Source organism: Arachis ipaensis, chromosome B07 (assembly GCF_000816755.2).
Source record: "Arachis ipaensis cultivar K30076 chromosome B07, Araip1.1, whole genome shotgun sequence".
Classification (NCBI taxonomy): domain Eukaryota; kingdom Viridiplantae; phylum Streptophyta; class Magnoliopsida; order Fabales; family Fabaceae; genus Arachis; species Arachis ipaensis.
This window is the reverse complement of record NC_029791.2, coordinates 108,707,907-108,721,359: the sequence shown is the minus strand read 5'-3', so window position 1 is coordinate 108,721,359 and position 13,453 is coordinate 108,707,907. Positions and strand designations below refer to the sequence as shown.

Sequence of the window (13,453 nt, the reverse complement as noted above, 5' to 3'; positions counted from 1 at the left end):
TTTGTATATTAATTAATTTATTTTTTCTTTGTAATTTACAATTTTATATAATAGATCTCTTGGAAAAAATTTGCACCCCATATCTGTATTCATATTTGGCACTAGCAATGCAACTTAGAAGATAGGCACCAATTTACCCCAGATAAACTGGCTTTTAGCGTCTTCCGTAGATCTGATTTTGACATCCCAACTTGGAAAGCAATCTGAAATTGATGCAGAACATCAAAGAATTGTCAAATTAGAAAATGAGTTGTCCACGATAGAAATGTAGAGTTTAGTATCAAATTCAAACTACAACTCTCTTTTTTGGAGGGGGTATTTAAATGACAACTTTGGAGATACGGATGTACAACTATGTTCCCTTTAAGCCCATATATATTATGGTGTGCACTAAATCTGATAGCACTCATAAGGGGATAAGAAAATAAAAATAGGATAGATATCAGGTCAATTTGAAGATGATTACAACCATCACATAACAATATTATATTTTTAGGAATTGGATCGCAGAGAAGTGGAAGAGGAGATGACAAATGTATAGCTCAGTGTAGCGGCCTAAATTTTACAAGCTCGCTCATATAAACAGAAAACTACAGACTGATTTGAGCAGTAAGAAGGGAAGGTGATCCATGATGCCGAGAAATTAATGTTTGAACTACCGCAATTAATGTAAGAGATGCTATATAACAAACCTCTTCGAGTTGAACATTATTGCTTATGTGGTCCTCAATCTTTCGAGCAAACTGGAAGAGGCGTTCAAATTGCTTCACAGTGCAAAAAATGGAATGATGAATTGTGTTCTAAAATCCATAATTCATGATCAGCAAAACGATAGAAATAGATAATAAAATCCTTACATAGTAGATAATCATACTAATGTGGCGTGAGCAAGCTTGCTCGTAGGCTTCACTAGCCTGATGGTAAAACTTGGCCAAAGTGGGCACAACATTGGCAAGGTCATACAAACTGGGCAAAAGTGAACAAATAGTGAAAAATGAAAATTGGCTTCTGTTTCCCTGACAAATTCAATATAACGAGAAGAAGGAAAAATTGTATGACAGCCTTGAGCCTCTTCCTGAAAAGAGGGAATGAATCAATGATAAAAGAACTTGCCTGTTTTGAAAGGCGGCATAATTCTCAAAAAGAAATATATCTGCATATTTTGGCTCTGCTTGTGCAACTTTTTCTAAAGTTACAAACATTATGGTGACCTGTCAAGCAACAATCCCACCAGCAAAAGTTATAGCAAATATGTTTTGGATAAAAGAAGAATCTTATCGAGATGAAGAGAAGAAATACACAAGAAATGATACACTCCATAGAAGAATAAAATCAAACGAAAGAGTTTGGAAATAAAATAAATGAAGTTTTAAAAAGATGATTAAATACTTCAAGCGCAGACAAAGAGGGTAATCGGTAAACAATATTCACTATAGTATCTATCAACATGATTACTGAAGAGGACTAGAACTATTGATTCTTCATTTGCAATGAACGCATCAGTATCTAAATCGATAATGAATAAATAAAAAGTACTAGTTTCCAAGGGAAGGAATAGACGAAAATTAAAATTTAGCAAACTAGATCCAAGATGAACAATTTTTTACTTAGAAACTATATCAACTTCTTGTCAAACACAGATCATATGGAAGCATGGTATATCATATGTTAAAAAAAAAAAAAGAAACAGGGTCTATTCCTTGCATGATTTATTGAATTTAACCCCCTTTTTGTAAGGAAAAGGACAAAACTTCTTATACTTTTCTCTATAAAGGAGAAAAAAAAAAACTATACACACGCACACACACAATTAATGTGAAGGAAGACAACGTTTCATATTTAGTTAATCAGCATTCTGATGCTTGTTAAAGGAGAAAAAAGGTGGTGCCAACCATCGTTAAATTTGTAATCGCTGGACTATATACCTCTGCTTGATCTATGCACCTTACTGTTAAATCCAAAATAGTCTAAGCTCTGCCACTTATTTTACTATCAACTTTGGGAAGCAAATGCCTAAGAGAAACCAACTAGATTTCTAGGTTTCTAAGGGAAGTATTATTAGAGTCATCTCAAGAAAGGACAGTGCTCACTTACAAATTTCATGTATGCTTGGTCAACGAGGTCTCTCGACTGTCCTGTGATGTACTGCTCCATCCGTGTTGCAAGGGTTGCAAATCTATGTGCAAAATTAAAAAAGTATTAGTACCTAAGTTGATGTTAGACTTTACAAATTAAATAGAGACTGGAGGTAAATGTGTAGCGGCCTTTAAGGGCTACCTAAACAAAGAGAACATAGGAAGGATGATTTCGTCTTCCAGTTTTGTTCTTAAGAAGAAAAAAACAGAAGTCTAATTTGTTTCACATGATTTCCAACTAAACTAATAGACAATATGGGGTTGTATATGTGCACACGTCTACAGGCATTCCTTACTTGACATAATATTACAGACACATTGCTGGAAAACAGTACCTAATTTTCCGCACCCGTATCTTTGCCATTTTTTCTCTCTCAACCCATTTTCTCTCCACCTCTATGAACACACATAATTGGGTGCTCATAGCTAGTAAATAAGGATGATAACTTAGCCTAATTCCAACTAGCTGGGGTGCATTGATCTGCTAAAATAATGTCGCGAATATTGTTTTTAATCTTGAGGACAGACCTAATTGATTACAGTAAGGCCATATCTAAATTCAGTAAATTGCATACATATTAGTTTAAGTATGAAAGGAAATCAGATGGTAAAAGAACAATTTGGTCATTAAATACTTATTGATTGTTTAATTGATTTCTGATCCTGCAAATTGATTTTGATTCTAAAAAGTAGAATGCAACTACAATAGCTCCAAAAGCACTGACTCTTCATGAAAATCTGAATTTTGAGTTTCATAATTTTAAGTCCGAATTTGGGTGGAACCATTACATTTCCCAAATCCACATAAACTAATGCCTGATGGGCCAATTTGTTGACACCAATACACCATCAACAATGATTCTCTGTAGGCAATGATTCATTAGTTCACCTGGGAATGTAGGGCAAGACACCTGTCTGGCGAGTATTGCGCTCAAACTTTTCAATATGATGGCAAGCTTCATCAACATACTGAAAAACAGAGACCCAAGTTAAATGCTTTAGATTAGCAACTCAATTTTTCAATCGTCTAAACCTCTAAATTCATTAGGCAAAATTGTATTGCTTATAAATCTGCATACACGGCTGAATTGCATAGATATACGAGACTCCAGGTCGCCAAGCAAAATGCGTACAACTCCCGCTGCATCAGCTTTTGGACCAAAGAGATAGCGTTCTGTTATTCCGTGCATTGATATGCAGCGTAGAGGATCGATCTTGAATGCCCAATCTATAACATTATAGAAGTCTTCCTGAAATCATATAAATTAAAAGGAAACTTATTAAACAGCATGAAATTGTATGATAAACATTCAAAAGTGTCCAATTGACCAATTATAGTGAACAACGTTGATAACTACTAGACTTATAAATGAAATATTCAGTGCTGCTCTGGAGAATTCAATTGGCTTTATCACCATATCTTCTTGGATTTTGATCCTAACAGCTATGCTAGACAACAATACAATATATTAAAACACACACATACAGCCACACACACACACACCCAAAATAGGGGAAAAAAAAGGGAAGAAAAATAAAAGAAAGAAAGAAAGAAAGAAAGAAAGGAGAAAGAATATATATATATATATAAGAAGCTTCTTACTATCATGGCTACTATTTAACACGAGAGGATTTACACCCTTTCATCTCAAAATTATCAGAAGCTAAAAATTACATTAAAAAAGATATAGTGCACATTCTGTTCATACTTGCATTCCATCAAGCAAATCTTGAAGTGAATTATTTAGAGCTGCAAGCTCCTCAGGATTTGGAGGATTTGCAGGATTTTTCCCTGTCAGTAAATAAATGGTTAAATCATGGAACAACTGATTACAACAGATGAAAGTCAAACCGTATTTACATAGCATATTTGCTGAAAACAAAGTATATACCAGATTTACCGTCTTTCTCGTCAATGTCCATGATTCCCAAATCATCATCATTATCATCATCTCCATCAACTCCTCCTGGAGGAGCATGTATAGGAACTTCAAAGCACATGAATTGTGCAAAAAATGAACACTGAAAATAAGTTGTGAACAGTTAAACATTCAAAATATTAAACCAGTTTTGAGAATTAGTGAATATCAAGAACTTTCACCTCATCAACCAGAAGTGGAATAAAAACTGTGAGCATTCTTGTGTATGCATCAGAAACTACAGAAGTGTCAGCAGAATTTACGTTCTGACCAGCACCTGCAGGGCTATCAAGCCAAACAGCTACATTTCTAGGCGCTTTGGTATTAGCACGAATTTCATTAGCAAACTCACAGGCCTGGAAAAATATTCATGAGACTTTACTCTGTATGTACTTTATACAAACAAAATAAACAAATAAGTATTTGACCTCGAACACAACTAAAAACTACAAGGCACAAAACACGAATACTGAAGATGCTGATCGGCTCACGTTGATACCAAGGAAGCAAAACTCAAGCTGAAAGCTAATTATAAAACTTAATTTCAATAACATTGCATTCATGAGCACCCCAGTTATACCTAAGCCAGGTCATCCAAATTGCAAAACTAATAATCAGCCATAAGGTGTAAGACTGCCACAGCTTCAGTGGCCTCTCACCTCTTTACCTGAATCAACCTCAAATTTGTTATAACTGCAAGGAGAGATTAAATTGGGATTTTTTTTTTTCCGTCACTGGGTTATTTCACACCTTTCATAATAGTGATGGATTACCCCTTCTTTTTTCCTTTTCTTTTCTTCTTTTTTTCAAATTAGCTGTGTTTAGATCTTGATTATAATACAATAGTCACACCAATGAATATAATTCTACGCCTGCAGCAACTTCTCGGTTAATAGAAATTAAAGTACACATGACAGCAAGAAATTTACAATCAGATGAATAAGAAATAACAAAGAATCAGATCAATGTGGCATGTGATAGATTGTAATCTCAGACCTCCCTGCGAAGAAGTAAGTTCATAGAAGAGCAATAATTTTTCCTCAATTGAAGCAAGCTGTTCTTATCAAGCATCTGCAAGTTTACAGCAAGATAATTTAAGGATAAAAACAAAAAATAATAACCCAACAGGAATATGTGCGCAAAATAAAATTCTTAGAAGGAATTGATTTTCATCCATAATTGAACCTTTAAATGTTGCAAAAGACGTGCATATGTCCTGCACTTGTACCGTAGTTCAGAATGATCTGGTCTTTTCAACTGTCCACGCTGTTTTGAGAAAGCAAACAAAATGAAAACCGAAGATTCCAAGACCTTGAATTTTTTTCAATTCTATAAAGAATTCATGCAAACCATACCTGAGAAAAGTTATTTTTATCCTTTAACAAGAATTCCACAAAATTAGCGAAATAATTTCTTAAGAATGTTGTAACTTTGAAAACAAAAGTAGACTTTAATAGTTGAAGCTCCCCTCGCTTCTCGTGAACCTGTAAGAATAGCAGAAACCACCATCAAAACAGATGACTTTAGGTGCTGTGCTTATTTGCCATGCTAGTCTAAGCCAACACTGCACAATATGACATCTTAAACAGCTTCTTGCACCCATCAAAATTTTACCAAGAATAAAAATCAGTTGTCTTTCACCCTAAATCAAATTCCTTTTACTTTACAAAAACCTAGTCGGATAAGGCTTTGCTGCTGTTGTTGTACTTTATAAAAAAATGCAAACAGTACCATGAATTTCTCAAGATATCAACAGCTTGCTTTTCTATGTTTTGAGCAATTGGAAAGTAAGGAAGAGAACATACAGCTGTCATATTTCCATAAACAGGATCTACTTTAGTTGCAACGATACCACGCATAGCATCACTCAACCACTCCAATGCTCCTGTACTTTGAAGCATTTGTTGTTCTTCAAATTTATCTCCTGTCAAAAATGCTTCATGCTACACCCAAAGAAACATCATTAAAATAAATATCAAGCAAAGTAAGCTTTCATCAAACCCAAATCACAATAGTTAGCAAGTGGAAGGCTTACTTCAGGAGGGATTTTCAATATCTGGAGAAGCCCATCAAGCTCCTCCATGAGACGTCTGTTATTTACTGATTGCAATTCCAACTTGTTATTACGGGTTTCGATCTGAATATCATAAAAGCATTGGATAAAATGCAAGAACTCGGTATTATTTTTAAAAGAAATTCGCTAAAGCATAAAGAGGATAATTATGAAGGGATAGGAAGATAATAAATTCAGCTTATAAATATAAAAAGAAAAACAGAAAACAGAAAGAGAGAAAAGGAAACAACAATGGAGTAAAAGGTACACATCTTCTCAACAAATATGTAACAAAAGCCCTGAATTGACCATGACCTTTGAAACAGAATGCCTAAATCTTATGCAAAAGAAGCTGTTCGGAGCTTGCCAAAGAAATCAACTTCAAGACAGGAGGATTATGCTCCAATCAAATTGTAGAGAGTTTTTTTATTATTATTATTATTGTTTATTTTAAACTAACACAAACTACTCCATTTGGAAAGGACATACCTCAGACTGAGATTCACTAAAAATATCAAACTACATTACTACAGGTAGTATATTCCTGGTGAAAGTGGAAGTTCGAGTGTAAACAATTAAACATGATAAGAGCTATGCATGACACAAATACCAGGGAATATAAGTTTACTTAGCTTGATTCTCCTACTTACTTTTTTCATTTTCACATCACTCTAGGTACTGATTCTGGGAGAAGAATTTTATAACACAAAATAGAAACTATTTAAAAGAACAGTAATGCTGATATTAAAAGGGTTGCCATGCAATGTTACATAATATTTCCCTCAAGTTTTAGAGATGTAGCTATCTGAGTATAACTTATCCTCTTTACATTACATCTCTGATATAATTCCTTTTATGAAAATAAACGCAGAGGTTGGATCAATAATAAAACTACAAAACTGTTGCATGTGTCAGACGGCGTTTTAGACAAGAAACTATGAATGGACGATGAAGAATTAGAGTAAAAAATGACAAGTTAACTAGAGAGTAATTTCTTACTAAGCAAACTGTTCTCCCAACATGAAGTGCTTACCGATTCAATATCCTCCCTCATGTGTCGAAGTTTCACATTGAACATGCCTAACCATTCATCCATGTCTTCCACACAATTCGTTGCTGCCTCAATCCCTTTCAATACCTGAAAGGCACAAATTAGTATGTGCTACATTAAAACATGTTCAAATATACTCCTATCTATAACTAATTTTGAGAAAAATGAATACCCGTAAGACGAAACAGCTGAGATTTTTAAGTGAAAATAGCAACATGAAAGTACAGCTTAAAATACCAGCACTAAGTTTGAAGGTTTAGAAAGGGGACAAAGCAATCGATGAGCAAAATAATTCAACACAAGATGGTGTTTAAACAATTATGATAGCTTAGGCAGAACAAAGGATTTGTTCAGTCTGTAATCTATTAATCAAGTGGTCTTTTTACAGTAACATGCGGTAAATGGTATGGTAATACCAGCAAAAGAAAGGTGATCAACTCAAATAAAAATTATACCTCATCTATTAAAGGTTCAGTTTCTAAAATGGCATGGACATTTGCTGCTTCAAGAGCCTGCAGCTCCCTCTTCAACCTTTCAGTTAATACCTCTGCTTCACCAATTCCCATGACATAACTGCACAGTCATGAACTAAAATAATTTATTGAAAAATAACAGTTATGGCATGGACATAACTGCAAATTGGTATTGAAAAAAGAGTTTTGACTTGACAAAAGCTATTTTAACAATAGAAATATAACAGAACCCCTGTATGTACATAATTTCATTTGAACTTTTCCATTTCTGCCACATTGCAATAAAAGCTTGAATGATGAAGCCTTAGCTCTAATTATGTTCTTAGTCATCTCAAACACTTAACCTCAAAATACAATTTAAGTCAAAGAGATAGCACCTACGTCCCCAAAAGAGCCTCCATGTCCTCTTCCTCTGCCTGGGAGACAAGTTCCTTTTCGACATTGACATTCAGTTCTGTTTCTGTCGTAAAAATAGCAGCAGATTCAACAGGACCATCTACTTCTGTGTGGGTTTGAGTGGAAACTGTGGATGTATTTTCCTATTTCACATTGGTGAAAATAAATAAATAAATAAAATATAAGAAACCAACAGTATACAAAAACTATCAGTAATTTATTCTTGAGTAATAATAATTCATTGCAGTTTAACCATTCTCAACTTGAAATCAAGGACTGCATATGGCCAGTAATGAGTTAAGTCCCAATTCACCCAAACTCCAGAGTAATAAAAGACTAAGTTATTTTCATTAAACATCCATCTAAAAAGGAATGCATCAACAAACAATAGCTGCAGCATGATTGTAAAGCAACTTCTAGTTTAAGAGATTAGAAAATCATTATGCACCTTAGCCCAAAGAGCCATCTCCACAACGTCAATGCCAACAACCTTAGGAATGCGACCTCCAATATCTTTGCAGATATTTAAGATCAAAAGCAGGAGGCGATTCCTAAGAGAAAATTAATAGACATGATGAGCAAAACTCCACTCCTAAGATAAAAACCACATGCTTGGAGTATACATTTCCCTCAATTATACAACCTGTCATCAATATTGCGCATTGTCCACTCCGGAGGAGCCGTTCTCTTGGTTCTCAGGTTATCAAATCCCTAGAAGGCATGAAGTCAATCAGCTCAGAAATATATGATACAGAAAGACATCAAGAAACAAGCTTCAAAACTAAAAATAGTTACATAGATGATACAGCAACAAAGAACATTATCTTTAGAACATATGGATATCTAGGACAGCAGGAAATTATGAACACTACCAGTGTAAATGTACATCCACTGGGATCCTCTCTTACAACTTCCACTTTTGAAAGGTGCTTCAGCTTGTATATCTTAGCAGGCTACACACAGAAAAAAATCTCAGGCACAGCAGGAAAAATATGATGGAAGCTATGAACAAGAGAAATTCAAGGACGAGAACGACTATGCTACCACATATTCTGAATGATCAACCTAGCCAGCTTCAGTTATTTGTTTCTCATACTAACAATAAAAAGGTCTAAGATTGCTTCACTTTTAATGATACACCTGATGGGGAGTAGCTAGATTTAATAAATTATACCTCATGAGTACTTTATGCATTGATGAAGAAAAACAAAAACATGCTTTCCAACTAATATGAATGAGATATCGGGAATAATTCACAACCAAGGGAACTTGGCTAATGATACTACTAAAAGTACGGAGGCCATTTTGTGCCTCAATGACGGTTGAATATTATTTGAATGGACCCAAGCTTCAACAAATTGAGGTGTTAATTCTCCTTCCCCTCACAAATTTTATTCCTCAGATTTCAACCTGAAGTAGCGGTTGGTCAGGGAAATGCTTAATGCTTGAGGATGCATATTAGGTTGCATCCCTAACCTTTCAGCCAGATGATTACCTCGAGAACTCCTCCATTGGAATACTTCAAAACTCGAAGAAACGCTTTCGTCCTGTGACCTTTTTGTTTTGCTGCACAAAATAGCATGTTGTCACCAACAATGCTTCAAAGCTAGAATCAACCAAATCATTACAGTAGTCTCACACAGTGAAGTGATCACATACAATTACCGAACCTGGAATTAAGAAACAAAAAATAAAATAAAAGCACTTCTACTATTTTCCTGCTCATTGTTGGTTCGGAGAATCTAAAGGGGAAAAGAACTTGCAATCACTAATAAAATAATGCTGCGGCGCAGGGAAATGAAAGTGAATGAATATTATACTTCTCTGTTAGTGTCTTCTTAATCAATATTCATACATCAACGACGCAACAAAGTACATACATATATTTGTTCAAGAATATATAAATACCAGCTACCTCGATAACGTACTAACTTTGGGATTGAGATTTAAGGAGAAACGTTGCAATGTTAGTGAGTTATCAATCGTCCAAATTTGGCTCTATACGTGAATGGGACCCTAGGCTTAGCCATTTGGCGGCCAAGCTTGGAAGATTTACCCCATGCAGAGCCCCCGCTTGTCTTTGCAACTCTGATCGAAAGCACCACCTTCTGCTTCCCCTCAATCGCAGCCTCGCATGCTCGCCGGAGCTCAGCATCGTCGGCGCTCGATTTCGCCATTTTTTCTCAAGAGAAGGGGCTTGCGGCGGCTTTGGTTCGGCGACGGAGATGGGTGAATGCTACGGTGGATAAGGCTTGCGCGAGGAGGAGAAAAAGAAGAGAAGAAGGGGGGAAAAGGTGGAACCGTGGCGGCAAGAAGGGTGGCCGGCGGAGAGAACAGACTGACGGGAGGAAAAAGGGAGAGCGCGCGGCAGGGGCTGATTAGCGGCGGCGGTGCTCGGTCAAGGGAGAAGAAGAAAAGATGAGAAGAAGGGGAGGAAGAAAAAGAAGGGAGGAGGGCCGCATTGTTGATCTCTGGTTGCAAGGTGATGGTGATGCGAGGTTATGGTGATGGCGAGGGGTTGGGTATGGCTGCGCTGGGAAGAGGTGAGAAAGAGAGGAAGGGGGACGTTGGCCCTTAAAGCATGCATGTGTTGTGTGCACACCATACTTGTTAGAACCCAACTAGTAATTAAACCGGTACTGAATTACTGATTTAATCCATGGATCACAAATTAAACTGGGTAACTCAATTTTATATAAATAAAAAATATAAAATAATTTAAAATAGGGCAATTTACGTTATTAAATTGTTTCACCTTCAATATTTACGTAAATGCATTGTTTCCAATTTTAATACGCAAATACATTGTTTCACTATTTTATATAAACCGCTACTGGCAGTAGCAGTTTACAGGTGTGCATAAACCGCTACAACCAGCCGCGGTTTATGTGTGTGAGTGTGTGAGTGTAAACTGCTATAGGCTATAGCAGTTTACGTGTAGTGTGCTGCCTATATAAACTGTGGTTGTAGCCACGGATTATGCATTTAGAGGGTTTGTAGAGTTTTTTAGAGAGAGGAAATTCTAGAGAGAGGTCAGAGCAAGTTGAGAGCGGGTCCGAGGTATCTCAGCGGCGACTTCTGGCGAGTTATCATGGCAGGCAGGACCCTGTACCGACTGAACGGTGTTGCGCATATTGCCGGTTCTATTAGTGACGAGGTTAGTTAACATTTATTTTTTTCTAGGCTTTGCATATGTTAGTCAGAAAAATGGTAGGTTAGGTAGACGAATTAGAATTTATAGATTATTCTCTCTAGTTTGAAATTAGGCTTCGCATGCTAGGATGTTAGTTTACTGGTTTTGGTTTAGTATTTTGAGTTTTTCTTGTTAAGTTATAAATATGACTACTTAGCTGAATTTCAAATCCCTTCAATGAATGTTATGCTACATGGTGTTGGTTTAGTTTAGGGAAAGGGATAGTTGACGTTAATGAATTATTTTAGTTTGGTTAGGGCATTTGTATGATATGAAGTTTTAAATTTTAAAGCTTTATAATATTTTAACATTTCTGGCTGTTATTTATTAAAGTATGTGTGTTGTTATTTTTACTATCGTGACTAGGGATTTTTTTATATATAGGAGAATTTGTTGATGGTTTAAGATATTTGTATCCAGTTAGATATGAAAATTTTTTTAAGGATAGGAGAATTTAATTGGACTCTGTATTTCTTTGTTGTTCTGTGCAGCCCACTAGGTGTATATACAGTGTGAGACGGCAATAGAATATGCCCATGCATGAAAGGATCATCCCGTATTTAGAGAGGGCTGGATTGTACCATTTGGCCAGGCTAAACAGCCAATGGTTCTGGTTGGATGAGCCACTGGTTAGTGCGTTCGTTGAGAGGTGGCGTCCTGAGACGCATACGTTCCATATGCCTTTCGGAGAATGCACAGTGACATTGCAGGACGTGGCATTTCAGCTAGGGCTACCCGTGGATGGGGAGGCTGTGAGTGGTTGCCTTGGTGAGTTTGAGAAATACATGGAGGGTGGCCGACCAGCTTGGGAGTGGTTTGAGGACCTATTCAGTGAGCGGCCTCCACCGAATAAGGTCAAGCAGATGACAGTACACTTTACATGGTTTCACGAGAGGTTTAAGGTGCTACCACCAGATGCGAGCGAGGAGACTGTCCGCATCTACGCATGGGCCTACATCATGATGCTGTTATCGACCCAGTTATTTGGGGACAAGAGTGCGAACCGGGTACATATACGGTGGTTGCCATTTGTGGCAAACCTTGATGACATGGGGAGGTATAGCTGGGGGTCGGCCGCTTTGGCATGGCTGTACCGATGCATGTGTCGGGTAGCGAACAGAAATGTGACTAATCTTGTGGGCCCGCTCCAGTTGCTACAGAGTTGGATATTCTGGCGGTTTCCGTCTTTGAGGCCGGCCGGGTTTGAGGTTTTCTCTTTCCCGCTGGCATCCAGGTATGGGTTATGCTTTTTTAATGTTAACAACTTTCTTGGGTGTTTTTTTAAGTTTGTGTCTCATATGACTTAAATTTAGGTGGTCTGCCTACTTACCTCCTAACGATGGAAAGGAGCAGAGGGTCATAAGGTATCGGCTTGCATTGGATCGATTGACCGCTCGTGATGTAAGTTTTATAGCAGTTAGAGTTTCATTTTTGGTTTGCTCTCTAGTCGTGACTAGATATATACTTGTTGTTGTAATGTATGATGAGTTCTGAAATTTCAGATTGTATGGGAGCCCTACTCCGCGCTTGATGTTCTTACCGTGGTCCATCCGGAGATACTTACAGAGGAGCATAGTCGCATATGGCGAGCGGTGACTACTTTGATATACTTTGCGGTCATCGAGTGGCATCAGGTTGACAGGGTTGTTCCACAGCTGGGTGGAGTACAGCATATCTCCGAGGATGCTTTGAACGTAGACTGGCTGCATGCTAAGGACGGGAGGGGAGGGGATAGGTGGTTCCCCCATTACTATCAGGTCTGGCTTTTGCACTGGGGGAACCGACTTGATGCAGTCATTTCCATTGAGCGAGTGGCAGATCCTGGCCCATCTGCTGATTACCTAGATTGGTGGTACCGCGAGGCTCAGCAGTTCCTTAGCCCGAGGACAGCATTCGCGGATCCCAGAGGCACCCAGATACCTCCAGAGGCATTTCAGAGAGGGTCGTCCCAGGTCCCACGCAGATCACAGCTACCTGATATGCCGGATAACCGCCGTGTTGAGAGACGCCGTCGTGTTGGTACTAGGGACACCGGTCGAGAGTGGCGATGGTTACATGATGCGATGCAGGAGGATGATGCAAGCGGAGAGGCTAGAGCTGAGGTCGATCACTGTGTTCGTCGGTCTAGTGCCAGACGTGGGAGAACTCCGGATCCCACACAGTTCGGTGGTGGAGTTAGTGGGACCGCAGCGACTGAGGCTGGAGGGGAGACATTCACCAGCAGATCTTACTC

The 13,453-nt window shown here is 37.7% G+C and overlaps 1 protein-coding gene across 4 annotated transcripts in view; it reads right to left on the bottom strand.

Annotated features, from left to right (window-relative positions):
• Positions 1–10,627, bottom strand: part of LOC107610166 (exocyst complex component SEC3A-like) — a 12,017-nt gene extending 1,390 nt beyond the window's left edge. The window contains exons 1-23 of one of the 4 annotated variants that reach the window (XM_021106206.1): positions 10,025–10,627; positions 9,523–9,593; positions 8,900–8,980; positions 8,671–8,738; positions 8,476–8,578; positions 8,013–8,170; positions 7,614–7,731; positions 7,141–7,245; positions 6,090–6,191; positions 5,860–5,997; positions 5,410–5,538; positions 5,240–5,320; positions 5,051–5,125; positions 4,237–4,410; positions 4,028–4,157; positions 3,845–3,927; positions 3,215–3,385; positions 3,025–3,104; positions 2,095–2,176; positions 1,114–1,211; positions 858–966; positions 693–764; positions 138–203 (exon numbers count right to left, since the gene is read on the bottom strand). In XM_021106206.1, the coding sequence (XP_020961865.1) occupies positions 138–203; positions 693–764; positions 858–966; positions 1,114–1,211; positions 2,095–2,176; positions 3,025–3,104; positions 3,215–3,385; positions 3,845–3,927; positions 4,028–4,157; positions 4,237–4,410; positions 5,051–5,125; positions 5,240–5,320; positions 5,410–5,538; positions 5,860–5,997; positions 6,090–6,191; positions 7,141–7,245; positions 7,614–7,731; positions 8,013–8,170; positions 8,476–8,578; positions 8,671–8,690 (2,094 nt within the window). In that variant the 5' untranslated portion in view covers positions 8,691–8,738; positions 8,900–8,980; positions 9,523–9,593; positions 10,025–10,627. Of the gene's footprint in view, positions 1–137; positions 204–692; positions 765–857; positions 967–1,113; positions 1,212–2,094; positions 2,177–3,024; positions 3,105–3,214; positions 3,386–3,844; positions 3,928–4,027; positions 4,158–4,236; positions 4,411–5,050; positions 5,126–5,239; positions 5,321–5,409; positions 5,539–5,859; positions 5,998–6,089; positions 6,192–7,140; positions 7,246–7,613; positions 7,732–8,012; positions 8,171–8,475; positions 8,579–8,670; positions 8,739–8,899; positions 8,981–9,503; positions 9,626–10,024 lie in introns of those variants that run through there. The other 3 variants (XM_021106207.1, XM_016312260.2, XM_021106205.1) reach the window with 3 other exon arrangements.